At 42.3% G+C, this 17,231-nt stretch overlaps 1 protein-coding gene across 1 annotated transcript in view; it reads left to right on the top strand.

Moving 5' to 3' along the window:
- Positions 1–6,279: 6,279 nt before the first annotated feature.
- The window catches only part of ETF1 (eukaryotic translation termination factor 1), a 34,590-nt gene continuing 23,638 nt past the window's right edge, over positions 6,280–17,231 (top strand). Inside the window, exons 1-2 of the mRNA XM_005881023.2 lie at positions 6,280–6,471; positions 6,576–6,679. Of these exons, the coding sequence (XP_005881085.1) occupies positions 6,594–6,679 (86 nt within the window). The 5' untranslated portion in view covers positions 6,280–6,471; positions 6,576–6,593. The remainder of the gene's footprint in view (positions 6,472–6,575; positions 6,680–17,231) is intronic.

Below are 17,231 nucleotides of genomic sequence, written 5' to 3'. Positions count from 1 at the left end.
GCCCGGGGGGAAGGCGGCCCGGGTCCTGGGTGCCTGCGGCCGGCCAGAGGGAAGGAAGCCCAGGTCCCGGGTGCCTGCGACCAGCTAGAGGAGGGAATCCTGGGTCCTGGGTGTGGGGCGAGGCAGAGGCAGTTAGGGGCGATCAGGCAGGCAGGCAGAGGTGGTTAGGGGCGATCACGCAGGCAGGCCATGGGCTTAGGGGCGATCAGGCAGGCAGGCCATGGGCTTAGGGGCGATCAGGCAGACAGGCAGGAGAGCGGTTAGGAGCTAGTGGTCCCGGATTGCGAGAGGCAGTCGGACATCCCCCAAGGAGTCTCGGATTGGAGAGGGGGCAGGCTGGGCTGAGGGACCCCCTCCCCATGCATGAATTTCGTGCACCGGGCCTCCAGCAGTTAATAATACTGTATTGCATATTTGAAAGTTACTGAGAGTAGATCTTAAAAGTTCTCATCACAAGAATAAAATTTTATACCTATATGATGACTGATGTTAACTAGACTTATTGTGATCATTTCACTATATACAAATATCAAATCATTATGTTGTACATCTGAAATTAATATATATATTTTTTAAAGTTATACCTCAATAAAAAATGTCTATCAGGGTAATAAAAGTACAGTAAAAAAATACTTCATCTATTTGTTAATTTCCTTTCTTACTGATATAACAAGGTGTTTCAGGCTCATCTTAATTTCTACCTCAATCTTGTAAACAGCTACTTCTTTTATACTGTCATCTATTTATTTAACTTTCCTACATCCTTTTTTCCTCTAAAAAAAGACTGTAAATTTAAGGACTGTACTACTTCTAAAACTTTTCAGCATTTTCATTCCAGTGCTAAACAGAAGAATAGTACACAATAAATATTTATGGAATTGAACTAAAAGATTAGCATCTGTCTAGGTATCCTGTGACTATCTCTATAGTCAAAAAGGTACCACTGAAAACATTAAGCATTCACTTTCTCCCCAGATGTTCCAAGGGCCTGGCTCAATCTCACCCGGCTAATTATTCTAAAAGATGTTTGATCATATAGAAAGGAAACTGCAGTCATTCCTTCATTGTAGTTCCCATTCCACTGAAGGGTTAGATTTCACCACTGGGCATCCACAGGGGAGTAAATGCTAACTAACACTTGCCTATTTCAAATCACTTTCACACACATTGCCCTCCAAAGTTAAGCAACTGTGTTTTATACAAAACTTACACAAAAATTTTCCCAAAGACTTTTCATTGATTTCTTAGGGAGAAAGGAAGGAGAGAGGAGAAACATCCATGTGAGAGCACAACATCGATCCGCTGCCTCCTTGCATGCCCTCCACCAGTGATTGCGCCCACAACCCAGGCATCTGTGCCCTGACCAGGAAGCAAACCAGCAACCTTTCAGTGCACTGGGATGATGCTCAACCAACTGAGCCACACCAACTGAGCACATGCCTGATCCCCAGTCAGGTGTGTAAGTGAGGCAACCAATCAATGTTTCCCTTTCACTTCGATATTTCTCCCCACTCCCCTTCCTCTTTCTAAAATCAATAAAACATTTTTTTAAAAAAAAGAATAGAATTTTTAAAAAAATAGAATTTTTAAAAAAGAACTACATTCCTCACATTCATATGCTTAAGTACAGCAGGAACTTCAGGGCAGACTGCCCATTCCTTTAGTGATCGTAATTTACTTTGTGAAATTGTAAGCACTTCAGATTTTTCAAATTATTTATTTTTCTAGGCACAGAAACATTTTTTCTTTCTTAAATCTTATATGAAATTCTTTGATTAATGGATCAGGGGCAGGGAAAACCCACACATCACTATTATTCATTTTACTAATATAGTTTGGGTATAAAAACACCCAATATTTTAATTCAAACTCTGAAAAATTCCAAATTTCTAACACACCAGCCACTGAAGCAGGGCAAAAGATCCCAAAGACCTATTTTACTGGCTCCCTCTGCTCTGTTCTCTCAACTTTATTTTCTGCAGGAGAATGATGAAGTAAGTAGCACAGGTCCTAGAGGACAGAACAAACTAGGAGAAACTATAAAGAAAACATTCATTGATGACATGCTTGCTGTAAATGATACTAGGCACTACACAAGTTATTTATCCAACAACAGTTCCACAAAATAGGCAGCATCCCCATTTTACAGATAGGAAAATTCAGATTCTGAGAGATTTAAGATGGGACTTAGCTGTAGTTCCAGAGGTCTTTCCTTAACAACCCCATCAAATTACAGAAGAGTCAAAGGGTATAGCCTTTGACTATACCTTGGAGGTGGGATAGTTTGGGAACCATGTCACCTCCCATCTCTAAACCCTTTGTTCAGCTGTGCATTGTTCTTAAGAGGCCAACCTCAACCTCTTAAATCTAGCTTTCAAGGCCTTATACAATCTGTCCTCCTGCCTCCTTCTCAAGCCACTTTCCCCATTCCTGACTTTGCTCCAGCACACTGGCTTTTTTGAAGTTCCCACAACCATCCCTTCCCTGTCTTTTTCATCTTGGCTACTCAAACTGGCCTTCACATTAGCAATTAAGTATCTCTGTACCTAACAGCACTGTATTCTCAAGCTGCTATTGACTGGTATTTTCAACATCAAAATAATCCATCCCTCTCCTTTCTTCCCACACCCACCGAATAGGAATGTCATCTATACCCAAAACAGTATTTAGGTTTATTACCTAACACTAGAGCTAGGGAAGAAATTCTGAGGTCATCAAGTACAAATCCTTCATTTTTCAGAGGACTGTGCCTTGAGAGGTTATATATTCTATTCTCGCCATATGGCATTTAAAAAATTACCCTTATATCATAGGAGTTTCCTCCTGGACACTGAATGGTCATAGTCCCATTTAAAAAGGCTCGTCTTCACCAACTTACATCATTCACAGAAATCAACTCAAAATGGACATAAGACAGGAAACCATAAAAATCTTAGAAGAACCCAGAGGAAGCAAAATATCAGACATATCTCGTAGCAATATCTTTACTGATACATCTCCTAGGATAATGGAAACTAAGGAGAAAATAAACAAATGGGACTACTTCAAAATAAAAAGCTTCTGCACAGTAAAAAAAACCAGCAACAAAACAAGAGAGCCCACTGCATGGGAGAACATATTTGCCAATGTTACAATAAGGGTTTAATCTCCAAAAGTTATAGGGAACTTATACAACTTAAAAGGAAGCTAAACAATCCCATAAAAAAATGGGCAAAGGACCTAAATAGACACTTCAAAAGTGGACATACAGAAGGCCAAGAGACATATGAAAAAATGCTCAAAGTCACTAACATTCGAGAGATGCAAATCAAAGCGACAATGAGGGCCTTCGCTGGTTTGGCTCAGTGGACAGGTTTGGCGTGGGGACTGAAGGGTCCCAGGCTTGTGGGCTGGATACCCAGTAGGGGGTGTGCAGGAGGCAGCTGATCAATGATTCTCTCTCATCATTGATCTCTCTCTCTCTCTCTCTCTCCCTCCCTCTGAAATCAATAAAAATATATTTTTTAAATATATTTTTATTGATTTTAGAGAGGAAGGGAGAGGGATAGATAGAAATATCAATGATGAGAGAGAACCATTGATCAGCTGCCTCCTGCACGCCCTCTATTGGGGATCGAGCCCACAACCCAGGCATGTGCCCTGATCTGGAATCGAACCATGATCTCCTGGTTCATAGGTCGACGCTCAATCACTAAGTCATGCCAGCCAGGCACAACTAGTTAGTTTTTAAATCCATAAGTTAATATTTTTTTCTCAGCACTTAATACAGACCCTTTTGCTAAATCATAGGTTACTGCTCAGGTGGCATATTCTGTAAGCAAATCAGCAAACCCCAGTTCATCAACTATTCATTTTTGTTTACGAATATGGTCTTGGGCTTGGTGATGTGGGAGCACAAAGGTTTGAAAGCTCCAGTGCCTTCCCCCAGGGAATTTACAGTCAACAACATGTACAAATGACTGTGTCATGAAGGGAATGTAATTGCCACAAAAGCATAAGGACGGTTTGTTGGTTGCTTTATCTCCATGAGTCCAAAAAGCCCAAACATCTGATCTCCCAACTGCTCTCCTGACCAGCTTGAGCAGTGGACAGTCTTCTGCCTTCTGGCTGCTCCCTCCTGGCCTCTCTCTGCGTTTGTAAGTCGGAGGTTCTGGGCAGCATAGTGCCAGTGTTGGTCTTCAAAGATGAGGGTTTTGACTTTCAAGCAGGAAGGAGATGAAAAGAAAGGAAGCGAGGGCGTGGGAGGACTCTGAAGACCCACAGGGTGGATGTTAAGAGATTAACCAAAGGACAAGTTATGCATGCCTATAAGCATAACCAATGGCCACTGACAGTAGGGAGGCGAGGGCATATGCTGGAGGGCAGGAGCAGCCGGGAAGAGATCAATGGGGGAAAAAGGAGACATATGCCATACTTTCAACAAAAAATTTAAATTAAAAAAAAAAGAATTTTTAAAAAACAGGCTTGTCTTTGCTGAAGGAAATAGCATCCCTGTTCTATCCTTTCCAAATCTTTTCCACTAGGGATCCATGCCAGCTTTTGCCTCTAACACACTGATTTCCAATACTAAATGAGGAGATGGTAAATTTGCATCAACTGGACAAGTAAGCTTTGGGGCTACAGTTAAACTGCCTGAATCTAGACTATTCTAAAAAACAAGTTGTACCTTTCTTTGCCTCAGTTTCCCAATCTGTGAAATGGGGGTAATGCTCCCACCTCCAAGGTGTGGACAGAGTTACAGTAACATGCAAAAAAGACTCAAAGCCCACACAAATACAACTGCCTTATTGACATCACCACTTGCATGTCTCATCAGCAATCTCAAATAAGCCCAAGATGAAATTTTCAATCATCTTCCAAAACCTGCTCATCTTTCCCAGCTCAGCATATGTAATTATATCAGTATCTTTCTCCACATCCAACCCGCTATCCAGTCCTATCCATGCGAAGCCCACATATCATTCACTTCTATTTGCACCCTACTCTAAGGTACAATCATCTCTCACACGAATTACTGCAGCAGCCAAAATGACCTCTAGGCTTCCAACTTTTGCTCTTTCCAATGCAAGCAAATCCATCTCCTTAAAAATACAACCATATCTGCTTGTCACCTCCCCATCTCTAAACCCTTTCTTAGGCTGTGCATTGTGCTTAAGAGGCCAACCTCTTAAATCTAGCTTTCAAGGCCTTACACGATCTGTCCCCTGCCTCCTTCCCAAGCCACTCTCCCTATTCCTGACTCTGCTCCAGCACACCGGCTTTTTTGAAGTTCCTCAAATGTGTTAGGCTCCCTCCTGACAAACTCCTACTCATCCTTTGGGTCTCAGTGCAAAGTTGGGCCCTCTCTCATTACTCTCACGGGGGTCTGAAGTACTTATTTGGACTTCTTTATTTGACTACATAAAGTATAAAAGCACAAACGGTTATAAACCCAACTAAACTGAAAGCTCCACGAAGGTAGGCACTGTTATCTGGTTTCCCTCATGATCCTCAGGAAAGCCGAGTTTGCACAGTTTGGGGCCAAATATTTGAATAAACCCAACTAAGGTGAAGAGAGACAAAGTAGCTAATTAAAAGTTCTTACTCGAAAACATCAGGTTCTAACTGACATAACTACCCATTTTGCTTCAATACTCTCCCCACCTCCACTCTGAACAGATCAGACCAAACTATTCATGAATTCAGATACTCAAGTCTCAAACCCCAGGTAGCCACCCCCCGCAAGTGAACACATCTTAGCACTCAGGCGAGAAGGAACGTGCCTCTTTTGCCCCTGCAGGTGGCGGGGTCCCGGAACGGCCGGGGGGATTTCCTAATCCAGACACCCCGGCCGGGTCTGAACACTAACTAGTCCAGCCAGCCGAGAGGCGCGCGGCAGGAGCACTTCGTCAGCTGTCGAGCCGCGGGGCGCCTCACTGAGGCTTCTCAGGCGCAGTTCAAACCGTGCGTCCCGGCCCGAGCGCCTACCCTCGGAAGTCCATTCGATTCAAGAAGCGGGGGACGGAAATACGACGACCCACGTGCCTCGCCCTTTAAGAAGCACCCCCATTCGAGCCTGGCGGGACGCCGAGTAAATCCTCGCGAGAGCCACCGGATTCCGCCCGCTTCTTCCTCTCCGCTTACCGGGACGGAAGGAAGACGGTACTTCCCCGCCCCCCCGGTCTGACCTCACAAGGCAGCGCGGTCTCAGCTGTGGCCAATCCGCAGGCTTATTGTAGGCCGCGGCGCAGAGAGCCAATGGAAAGTCGCGGCGCGCGCAGAGCGTGCCCTTTTCCGCTCAGGCCCCTCCCTTCCGTCCGCCGACTTCCACTCAGCCCTTGGCGGAGGAAGTGATGTCACAGGCCCCATGTGAGCGGATTGCAACACATGCAGCTGCCTGGAGAGAGGGAGCCGGTGTCCTACGTCAGAGCCGCCGCCGCGGAGTCGCCGCCGGGGAGGACCAGCCGCTGCCGCCCAGGACTGGGCCCTTAGGTGAGCCGGGCCTCTCGGGGGTGGCTAGGAAGGGGGCCGCTCTGCCCAGTGGCGGCGCTAACTCTGTGGTCTTGATGTCTCCGGGCCCCGCCGGGCCGCTCTAGGGAGGAGGAGGCGAGAAGATGGCGGACGACCCCACTGCTGCGGATAGGAACGTGGAGATCTGGAAGATCAAGAAGCTGATTAAGAGCTTGGAGGCGGCCCGCGGGTGAGCGCTGCGTCCGGCCCCCCAGTGCCCTCTTGGTACCCGGACCCCTCAGGATGGCCGCCCCCGCGCCGCATGGCCGGATGAGGAGAACCAGGCACTAGTCACTCCCGCCTTCTGGACTTTTGGGTAGTTGTCCCCGACCCAGGGGCTAGCCTAGCCGCTAGGGTCTATGCGACTGGCCCGAGAAGGGGTCCTTCCCCCGCTTGGGGGTAAAGAGCCGGGTCCTGGGGCTCGGCCCACTCGACCCCCCTCGTGGCAGACTCCTGCTACTTTTGTACCCCTCCTAGGCCCTTGAACCCAGCTCCTCCCTCTTCAGGCTCCAGGTGCTGCCACCCAACTCGGGTGCTGTTGGGGGAAAGGGCTCGGCCTTCCTTTCCAAACTACCTTCCCTGATTTCCTCCTTTCGCGTTCCTCAGTCAGGCCTCATTAAAATGGCCTCTCCTTCTCGAGCTTCTGGGACTCGGTTGGGTGAAGTTTGGATGGGGCAGAAGGGAGAGGTGGTCAGGGACAACCTCTGACATCTCCTGATTTCTCCCACGATGACTTCCCCCAGATCCTCTAATTAGTCCGGAGCTTCCTGGTTTTAGCTATTCCAGGACCTATCTATAAACTGCAAATGCCAACGTGTACGGGGAGGGGGGGTAGGGGAGGTTTTGGTTGACGGTCTATATCTAAAAATGCAGAATACGGGGCTGTTGATATGAATTGCAGCATCGGGGTTCCTTTTGGCCTCTCTGGAACTTGTGGGGATAGAGGTGCCAGATGCTTGCGGAAATTCAGAATTGAATTAGGTGGGCTTGAGTATCCTTTTCTAAATTTTGATAAGAAACGATAGGTGAGTCCACTGTGGGAAGGGTAAACTAGTTTAAAACTAGCTCTATTTAAAAAAAAATTTTTTTAATTACTCGTTTGGGGAAGCTGTGTCAGGTATTCCTATTTTTTCACCTAGTTACTTGATTTTGTTCCTTTCTCGTGGAAACTTTTTACTTATAGGAAGTGGGGGGGGGGGAGAAAGTGTTTGGGACATTACTTATTTGTGTGTTTGAGTATTCTTAGAAGAGTGACTTGCCCCAGGCCATTATGAAAGTTTTCAGCTTAAGAATTGAACATTTTGGTTTCCAGCCCAGGTTTGTCCTGGATTGGTAGATTTGCAATGATAGCATTGATTAAGTTCTTAATTAAAGTGTGCTTAGTTCCATGGAAGGCCCAAAGTTAAGACAGGTTTTACCATTGTCTTTTGTTCTTAATAAATTAGTGACAGTTCTGCTTGGGATGAAGCTTCTGAAAGTTTGGTGACTTGGGCTTTTGCTCACTCTAATACGAACTGAAGTAGCAGCTTATTTTTTGTTCTTTAAGTTTGTTTTTCTTTGGATTTAATAGAATATTCAGACCTAATTAATAATCTTACAGGAATTTGAACACAGGTAGTTCTGTGCCACGTGATAGAATGAATAATTTTTCCCCATGTGTAAGAATACTGTACAGGAGGGGGTAATATGGGTCATGACGCGTTGTGATGCACTACCAGGAATTAGCCGGGTTCTTTTGTTTCATTAGGATATTTTGTTGTGTTACTTGAATTCCTCAATTGAGTATATCTTTTATAAATTGCTGCTGTTGCAGTGTTGTTTAAAATTGTCTCTGACCTGTAGATTTGTTCTCTTATTTAATTTGGAAGCAGGTTCACACATTAGAGTTTATATACATTTTATTCTCTGAAGAAGTCTAGATTATGAATTCACAACTATAATTTGCCTGATGTCCAAGTGAAGTAACATTGATGAAATAACTCAGCTTAATAAGTAACAGCATTCCTTTCTACTGCTTCAGGAAGCTTATTCTTAAATTTGTTCCTAGCCACTTGAAACTTTTAAGCTCCCCTTTAAAACTTTTAAAGGCTTTATTCCTTTGATTAGCAAGGTTTATTAAAGTTTAATTTTTTTCTTACTGATTTTAGAGAGAGAAGAACATCGATTTGTTGTCCCACGCATTCATGTATTCATTGTTCTATTGTGTGTGCCCTGATCAGGAATCGAATCCCCATCCCTGGCACATTGAGATAACACTGTAACCAAGTGAGCTATCTGGCCATTAAAGTTTAAATGAAGTTCTTACACTCAACTTTTCTTCGACATGATGGAGTTAGTTTGGAGTTTTAAATGGGAATAAGCTGTTTAAAATATCTGGGGAATAGTCTTCCTATAAATAAACAATGTAGTTGATAATCATGTCCTACTTTGCCTACTTAGATTTTATTCAGGATTTGGTTGAGCCCATGAAAATTTAAAATCTTGGCCATCTCTAGCTATCAGTAAAGGAGTCACAAGTTTATTCTGTCTGGCTCACAAGTTTTCCAGTACATACCAATTTCTTTTTGGGAATAGCAAAATTGTATTTTCATGGCTGAGTTGTGTTACAGTCAGACAGATTATCATAGTGTACAGTGAGAATGCTTTTTCTTCTTTACCCAATACTAAAATATTTAAGGGGAAATGTAATGGACTTTTAAGGACAAACTGAATGGAAAAATGAATCTGTGTGCTGGTGTTTGGGGGGTCAATCTGGGTTTCAGGAGAAAACAGGTTATGTGGTTATTAGCACTCGATAGTGGTGGATTGAGAGAATTGAGTTGAAAGGGGTGTTACAGTATAACTTGATTTAAATTGGATGAGACATAAGTCACACTTAAAGTTGGTGGTAGTTTCTTCTTGATTTATGATTGCTCCTGGTATATTCTCCACAGTTGGTGTAATGAGGACAAATATGTGCATAAGCCAAAACTGGAACTAGGGCCATGAGAATAGAAGGTGGTTGCAGATATTCTGAGTAAGAAACTAAAGCAGGTGAATGGTAGGTGGGAAATTTTGGTTGCTGTTTTTTCCTTGTTTTCTGAACCAGCAAGAAATAGTATTGGAAGCTTTATAGTTTTCAGGTAGTAAAATCATAACCAGCGCTTATTCCATCCAAGGACAATGGTGTAAGTGACAGAGGAACAGACAAGGTTAATTTGGACTAAGTTGTGTCTGTATGTGTTAGAAATATTGTTCATTTATCTTCAGCAGGGAACCTTGAATATTTCAGACATAATGAGCCCTCCAACAGATAATCCATGTTTGAAGATCAGTGCAGTTTGTAAACTTCATTTGGGTGTCATCGGTGGTTTTGGGGCATTTTTAAAGCTTACTATTTACTTAAAAATAACTTGTAGATACCTAGACTTTGAAGGAAGTAGAAATTACCTGGCTGTATATAGCTGTCTTTCCTGCCCCCAAATATGATTGGGGTGGGGGGGTGCTGGATGAGAGACTATTCTCTATTCTCAATAATGCTGATAAGCAAATATGGGGGGTTTCCCCATACCAAGCAGTACTCCAATTCTTAGTGATCACCAGCCGAGTGTCCTACAATTCAGTTCACTTCTGACACTGAAATTAAGATCAGATCCCACAAGGTAAAGGGCTCAGTCCCACAAGACTACCCTACTTGAAAACCTGGTCCTACTTCTGATCCACAGGCTATAAATTGGGGGTTCAATAATTTGCTGTAATGGCCCACAGAACTCAGGGAAACACTTTATTTGTGTTTATTGGTTTATTACAGAGGATAATACAAAGGATACAAATGTACAGCCAGATGAAGAGGTACATAGGGCAAGGTCCAGAAGGGTCTGAGTGTGGGCACTTATGCCCCTGTGGACCTAGAGTGCACTACCTGAATTTAAAGTTCAGTACATCTTGTTCAGGAATTTTATAGAACATAATCTGCAGCATGCCACTTTCTTTTCCACTTCCTTGAGGTCCATGTATGGAACTGAAAGTTCCAATCCTGAATTCATTTGGTCTTTCTGGTAACCAACCTCATCCTGAAGCTATCTAGGAGCCCTACCCTAACTCACTTAATTAGCATAAACCCAGGTGTGCCCCAAAGGGATTCCTTATGAATAACAGAAACAATCCCATCAAGGAATTCTAAGACCAAATTGATTTCTTTCTTTTTTTAATCCTCATGAGGATATTTTCCTATTGATTTTTTTTTTTTTTTTAGAGAGAGTGGGAGAGGGAAAGACAGAGAAACATTAATGTGAAAGAAACAAATCGAGGGAAAGACAGAGAAACAATGTGAAAGAAACAAATCGATTGTTTGCCTCCTGCACGAGCCCGGATCAGGGCCCAGGCTAGGGAGAAGCCTGCAACCGAGGTACATGCCGTTGACCAGAATCGAACCTGGAACCCTTTGGGCCCTAGGCTGAGGCTCTATCCACTGAGCCAAACCGGCTAGAACCAAATTTATTTCTTATACCACATGATTTTTTTTAATCTCCACAAAATTTCTTACATTGTGTTTAATTAAAAGTAATTTTGAGAGCTCATTGAACAGGTTTTGTAAAAATCTTATAGACAATAAAATATATACAAATTGTTAATATAATTTGAATAAGTTAAATGTGTTTGAATACCTTCCTCAAGTGAAAATTGTTGATTAAGAACATTAGCTTAAATAATACTTGGAATGTTCTCAAGGCAATGAATTTGAGAGGTAGTAAAGGGAAGAGGGGCAGATAAGAGTATATTTGATAGAGTGTGGTGGTGTTCCTCCGTCCACTTCAAGTGTCACAGGCTGCCTGCCTCAACTCTGAACTTGTCCTAACAGCCCTTGTATTCTGGCATGGTGTTCTATGCACTGTGAACCTAATGAACAATTACTCTCTTTGAATTTCAACTCTTGACAGACTTCTCATTGTAGTAGCAGATATACTTATCCTTCCAGGAAAGGAAGGCCTACTCTGGACACACTCCTAGGTAAGCAAGAGTACCTAATTAGAATACCATTTAAGGCCTATTGCAATGTGGGTTATAGGTGGCTATCCCCCATTCCCACCTTCTCCCCACACACACACACCAGTTGGACCCTTTTTAGCAAACGGCCCATTTTCTTTGAGCTTGGGGTTGAGTATGTGCCCAGTGCAGCCTCTGGTGCTGGGAAGGTGTTCAGTTGTGAGAAAATGTAAAATGTCAGTTTTATAGCAGGACTAAATGGTCTTTAATCCTATTGAAGAGTCAGAAGGAGAAATTTGCCTCTTTTCCCTAGATCTGCTAGAACTGTCCAACTGAGAATTTGGGACAACAAATTTCTTCTGAGTCCAACTTATTCTCCAGGTATCTCAGAATAGAACCTTCTGGGATACATTCTGTAGGTGGCTCTTAATTCTTCAGCAGCCTGCTCTCTTAGTGAGGGGGAGAAGGGATAAGGGAGTTTCAAGCTCTTCTTTGCATCAGGTTAGAAATTATGAGGTTTCTCATTTGGGGACACTGTCCTCAGAGAGTATAATGAAGTTCCCTCTGATAACAACTTTATCTTATTGCCACTGGACACACTTTGAACTTTGCCTACTATCTGTTAGAAAAGGAAAATTCCCTTTTTTCTTATTTTTGTCACTTTTCCTGAACAGGTGTATTTTTCTTCCTTTAATCTAAATGCATAGAAACCAAGAAAAAGAATGGTTTTGCTTTTATTCCCAACCCAAATATAATGGAGTTTAATTAAGAGCCATAATTTTATTATTCTCTTATAGATACAAAGATGAACACATTAAAATAGACATTAAAGCTGTCTGTGTTTTAATCCAGTCCTTTCTCTTTCATCTACTTAATTTGTATGTAATAGGTGCCTTATAACTCTTTATATGTTTGCTTTGTCCTTTTTTTAACCCTCCAACTTACTTTAGACCTTTATTTTTTTAATATTTTTTTTTTTATTGATTTGAGAGAGAGAGGGAAACATTGATTGGTTGCCTCCCACATGTGCCCTGACTGGAGTCAAATCAGCGACCTTTCAGTGTAGGGGACATTGCTCAAGCAGCTGAGCCACACCCACCGGGGCTATATCTTCATTTTAACACCAGTTTTCAGACGTGTGGCTTCTCGTCCTATGTATGCTTTGTCTTTTATCTTGTCACCATCCTTCCTACACAGTTCAGAAGAGTTGACATTTTGAGATGCCTGACACTGTTTCTTGTCATGCAGATACTGGTTCTGTAAGTCTTCTGTTTTCACATTTTCATTTGAATCTCTAAGGTCACTTTAGCAGAATAATCCTAGTCAAAACAAAAGTTTGTCTTTTCAGCCCTGCCAGTGTGACTCAGTGGTTGAGCATTGACCTGTGAACCAGGAGGTCACACAGGGCACATGCCCGGGTTGCAGGCTTGATCCCCATTAGGGGGCATGCAGGAGGCAGCAGGTCAGTGATTCTCATCATTGATGTTTCTATCTTTCCTCTCTGAAATCAATTAAAATTTTTTTTTTAATTTGTCTTTTTATGCTCTATCTGTGGCCCTTTAAATTATATTGTTTTCCCCAAACTAACATCTAGGTATATGAAAAATGAAGCCCACAAATGAATTTTTACTAGTAACCAGTCAGCTTACAAACTTCATCAAGCATCTGTTGTGAGTTGGGCAATAGACATTTGTAAGAAATGTGTAATACAGTGAGAATGTGGTCTGACACATAACCCTAGTGTGATGATATGAACCATTTCCAGCCCCATATTAGTAGTAAGTACATAATAACATGGTACACATTGAAGGAGGTATAGTATAAGCAGATAATTCAGGTCTTGAATAAATATGTTGGACATTGTCAGAAACCAAAAGATAGATATATAGATAAATATATATATTGATTTCTGAGAGGAAGGGAGAGGGAAAAATAAAAACATCAGTGATGAGAGAAAATCATTGATCAGCTGCCTCCTGCATACCCCACACTGGGGATTGAGCCTGCAACCCAGGCAAGTGCCCCAGCCGGGAATCAAACCCTGACCTCCTGGTTCATAGGTCAACACTCAACCACTGAGCCATGCTGGCCAGGTGAGATGTAAGAAATTGAAGTACAGTAAGGGACAGTGCTAGATTCTGTTTGTACTTTTCTGACTTTGAAGCCTGTGATCCTAACATTCCATACTGCCTTGCTCTTTGATTAGTATTTCTGAATAGAAATATCTCCCATTCTTTTCTGAAAGAAAGACTCTTGTCCAAGGAAATTGTAGTTTACTAGAAGGAGCAGGTGTGCTGAGACCCAGGAGCAAAGATAAAAGGGAAACAGGCATGCTGTTTGCAAGTCTATCCTAGGAAAAACTTGGGTACTGAACATGCTCGTTTCTAATGAGAATCCATAAAGCAAGTGAGGGGAATAACTTGCTTTTAAACCCCTCCCCAGAAGCTAATTTGTGTATTAGAAAGATTAACAGGAAGTCTATGGCTTCGTTTTATTTGAATAGTATTTACATAGTGGTCAAAAAAGATAGAAGCTGGATAGAGTCCTGTGTAGAACACTGGTAATGAGTCCCTACTGCTGGTTGTGATTGGTATCTCCTGACTTTGCACTGATGTGAGAACACTAGAGAAATTTTCCAGCTTCTGTTGCTTCCCTGGTGGAATATTCCACTAGGTTAATTTTGTGAAGTTGTTATAATTCTTTTAAGATGAAGTAAATGTCTGTACTTGTAGAAAAAGTAATGCCCATCAGATATATACATTTTGGTTTTAGATAACTGAGTAATCCTGCTGAGGGTGATTCTAAAATAAACTTTATAAACTGTCTACTGAAAAATTTTGGGCCAACTGATTTATTCTGTCCTCTAGCATAGAGGTTGTTTTATGTTAGGAATTAACCATTTATTCATTCATCAAATGTTTGAGTGCTCACTGTGTGCTAAAATGATTTCTGCCCTCAAGAGGCTTATATAGACCCTAGTGTAAGCAATGTGTTGTTTTATTGATCCTTGGTGGAAGAAAAAACAGGTTACACCTTTGAAGTGACTGATTCTGGGTTTATCAAAATATGGAACCCATTCCATAACTGTAGGCTAAAGCCACTTAAGCTTTTGTATAATATAACTATTTAAAGTTTTAGAGGAGAATGAATTTCACTCCCTTGTGATATATTTAAAAATAGTTTCTGGTGTTCTGGCCATATTGTTTTTTTTTTTATTGCTTTCAGAGAGGAAGGGAGAAGGAGAGAGAGAGAAAAACATCAATGATGAGAGAGAATCATTGATTGGCTGCCTCCCACTGGAGATCAAGCTCAAAACCAGGGCAAGTGCCCTTGACCGGAATCGAACCTGAGACCCTTCAGGCTGCAGGCTGATGCTCTATCCACTGAGCCAAACCAGCTAGGGCTGGCCATATTATTTTGAACTATATTTTTGGCTTGGTACTTTTATTCTATTGGAAGATTTGGCAAGTCCTCTGATCCAGTAAAGGTGATCACCTGCCACAAGGTCAACATTTCTCTCTCTCTCTCTCTCCCTCTCCCCCCCACCACCTCCCTCCCTCCCTCCCTCTCCTTAGATTGACTTCAGCACCACCTAACTGCCTTTTTTCTGTGCTATGATGATAATTCTTTCTGACCGATACCATTAAAGGTCAGGGGGCTAGGGCACAAGGAGCTAGAGTTCCATCTAGTTACCATTTAGTGAACACTATCTACTATTCATGCTAGGTATTTGATATATATTATCTTAACAGAATCCTCATGACCTTGTAAACTAAGTAGAAACTGAGGCCCAAAGAGATTTGTGTAATTTGCTGTAGGTCACACAGATAGGACAGAACATGAACCCAAATCTGTCTGATTCTAAAACCTTTGCTAACTCATAACCACCTTTCTGTTCCCATATTCAACCCATATAAAAAAGATTGCTTTAGTCTCATTTTTGTTTTGTTTGTTTTTAATACTCAACCAAGGGTATGTTTTTATTGATTTTAGAGAGGAAGGGAAACACTGATGTGAGAGGAAAACATTGATCAGTTGCCTCCCATACGGGCCGACCAGGAATCAAACCCCGATCAAACCTTTTTGGTGTACGGGACAATGCCCAACCAACTGAGCTGGCCAGGGCAACTGAGGTTTAAGTTAAGCTTCGTGGGCCTGAAAAGGGTATAGGATGGCAAGCTTAGCCATCCATATCCTCAGACTAGTCATCAAACATTGAGATGAAAAGCTTCTTGGAGAGCATATACTTTATTTTTTTTAAATATATTTTATTGATTTTTTACAGAGAGGAAAGGAGAGGGATAGAGAGTTAGAAACATTGATGAGAGAGAAACATCGTTCAGCTGCTTCCTGCACACTCCCTACTGGGTATGTGCCTGCAACCAAGGTACATGCCCTTGACTGGAAACGAACCTGGGACCCTTGAGTCTGCAGGCCGACGCTCTATCCACTGAGCCAAACCGGTTAGGGTGGAGAGCATATACTTTAAATCCCAACCAGAGACTATAGTAGGCCAGGGGTGGGCAACCTTTTTGTGAGTGCGTGCCAAAACCAAAATCTCTGACTCAAAATTCTTCTGCGTGCCAACCCTAATTTTTTGAGAACATGTTACGCCTACTTGATATCTCTTAAGGTGTACGTATGTGAAGAACCTTGAAGAAATAATAAAATTCATTCGAGCGACAAAAACACAGTATATGATGATGAAAAATACATTTATTTTTTAATGTATACATGTACACTGATAGTCCGACAGAAAACTTTATGACTCCGTTTGATATTATCAGTGGGACTTTTGCTGCTGCATCACTGATGACAGAGATTTTACATCAGGTTTATATTTCGTGACCTTCAGAGATATGCACGAGCTACTACTTTCATCCGTCAGGCTACTCCTATTATGAGACTTAACAAAATTCATCACTGAGAACAAAGATTCACAAGCGTATGTGGATGAAACCAAAACACTGGTCGGATCTAGGAAGGCAGGGAGAGTTAAGGCAGAGGCATAGAAATTGCTCTTCCCCTCTCTCGTCAATCCATGTCTATGGTCTTTAAGATAACTTGTTATGTAAAATTATTTATTTATCTAAGATGCACCTACACTGAATTTATCTGAAAAATAAAAAAGTCGATATTAAGAAAAAAATTGTAAATGGAAGATTATAAGAGGGTTTCGTGTGCCAGCAAAAGTTACTGGGATGCCATGTTTGGCACGCGTGCCAGGGGTTGCCCACCCCTGTAGTAGGCAGTCTGGCCCAAACCTAAAAGTAATTCTATTATGTGGGGATGATGAGATGGATGGCAGGGCATTTCATGGGGAATGAATGTTCTACCTGGAAAAATACGGACGTCTCTGAGCCTTGACAATTCACTGGTTGTTAGTGCTGGGGTTAATGACAGCAGCTCACCTGCAATCAAGTGGGCTCTGTGAATTTCTTCTTAGGAGGGGAGGAGAAGTCATAGAATCTCTAGCTTCAGCAGGCCAAGACTTCTTGCTTAAAGGTGTAGGAAGCAAGTCCAACACATTGATTCTCAATCCTAGTTATGCATTAGAATTTTTCTGATTCTACTTGAATCAATCTATTTGAAAATTGAGATTCCCTCTTACCCACAGTTACCACCCTCATGTTCCCTATTTAAGAGCTATTGAGCCGAAACCGGTTTGGCTCAGTGGATGGAGCGTCGGCCTGTGGACTGAAAGGTCCCAGGTTCGATTCCGGTCAAGGGCATGTACCTGGGTTGCAGGCACATCCCCGGTGGGAGATGTGCAGGAG

This window comes from Myotis brandtii, unplaced genomic scaffold (genome assembly GCF_000412655.1).
Source record: "Myotis brandtii unplaced genomic scaffold, ASM41265v1 scaffold668, whole genome shotgun sequence".
Taxonomy (NCBI): domain Eukaryota; kingdom Metazoa; phylum Chordata; class Mammalia; order Chiroptera; family Vespertilionidae; genus Myotis; species Myotis brandtii.
The sequence above is the reverse complement of the archived record's forward strand: the minus strand, read 5'-3'. Positions and strand labels throughout refer to the sequence as shown.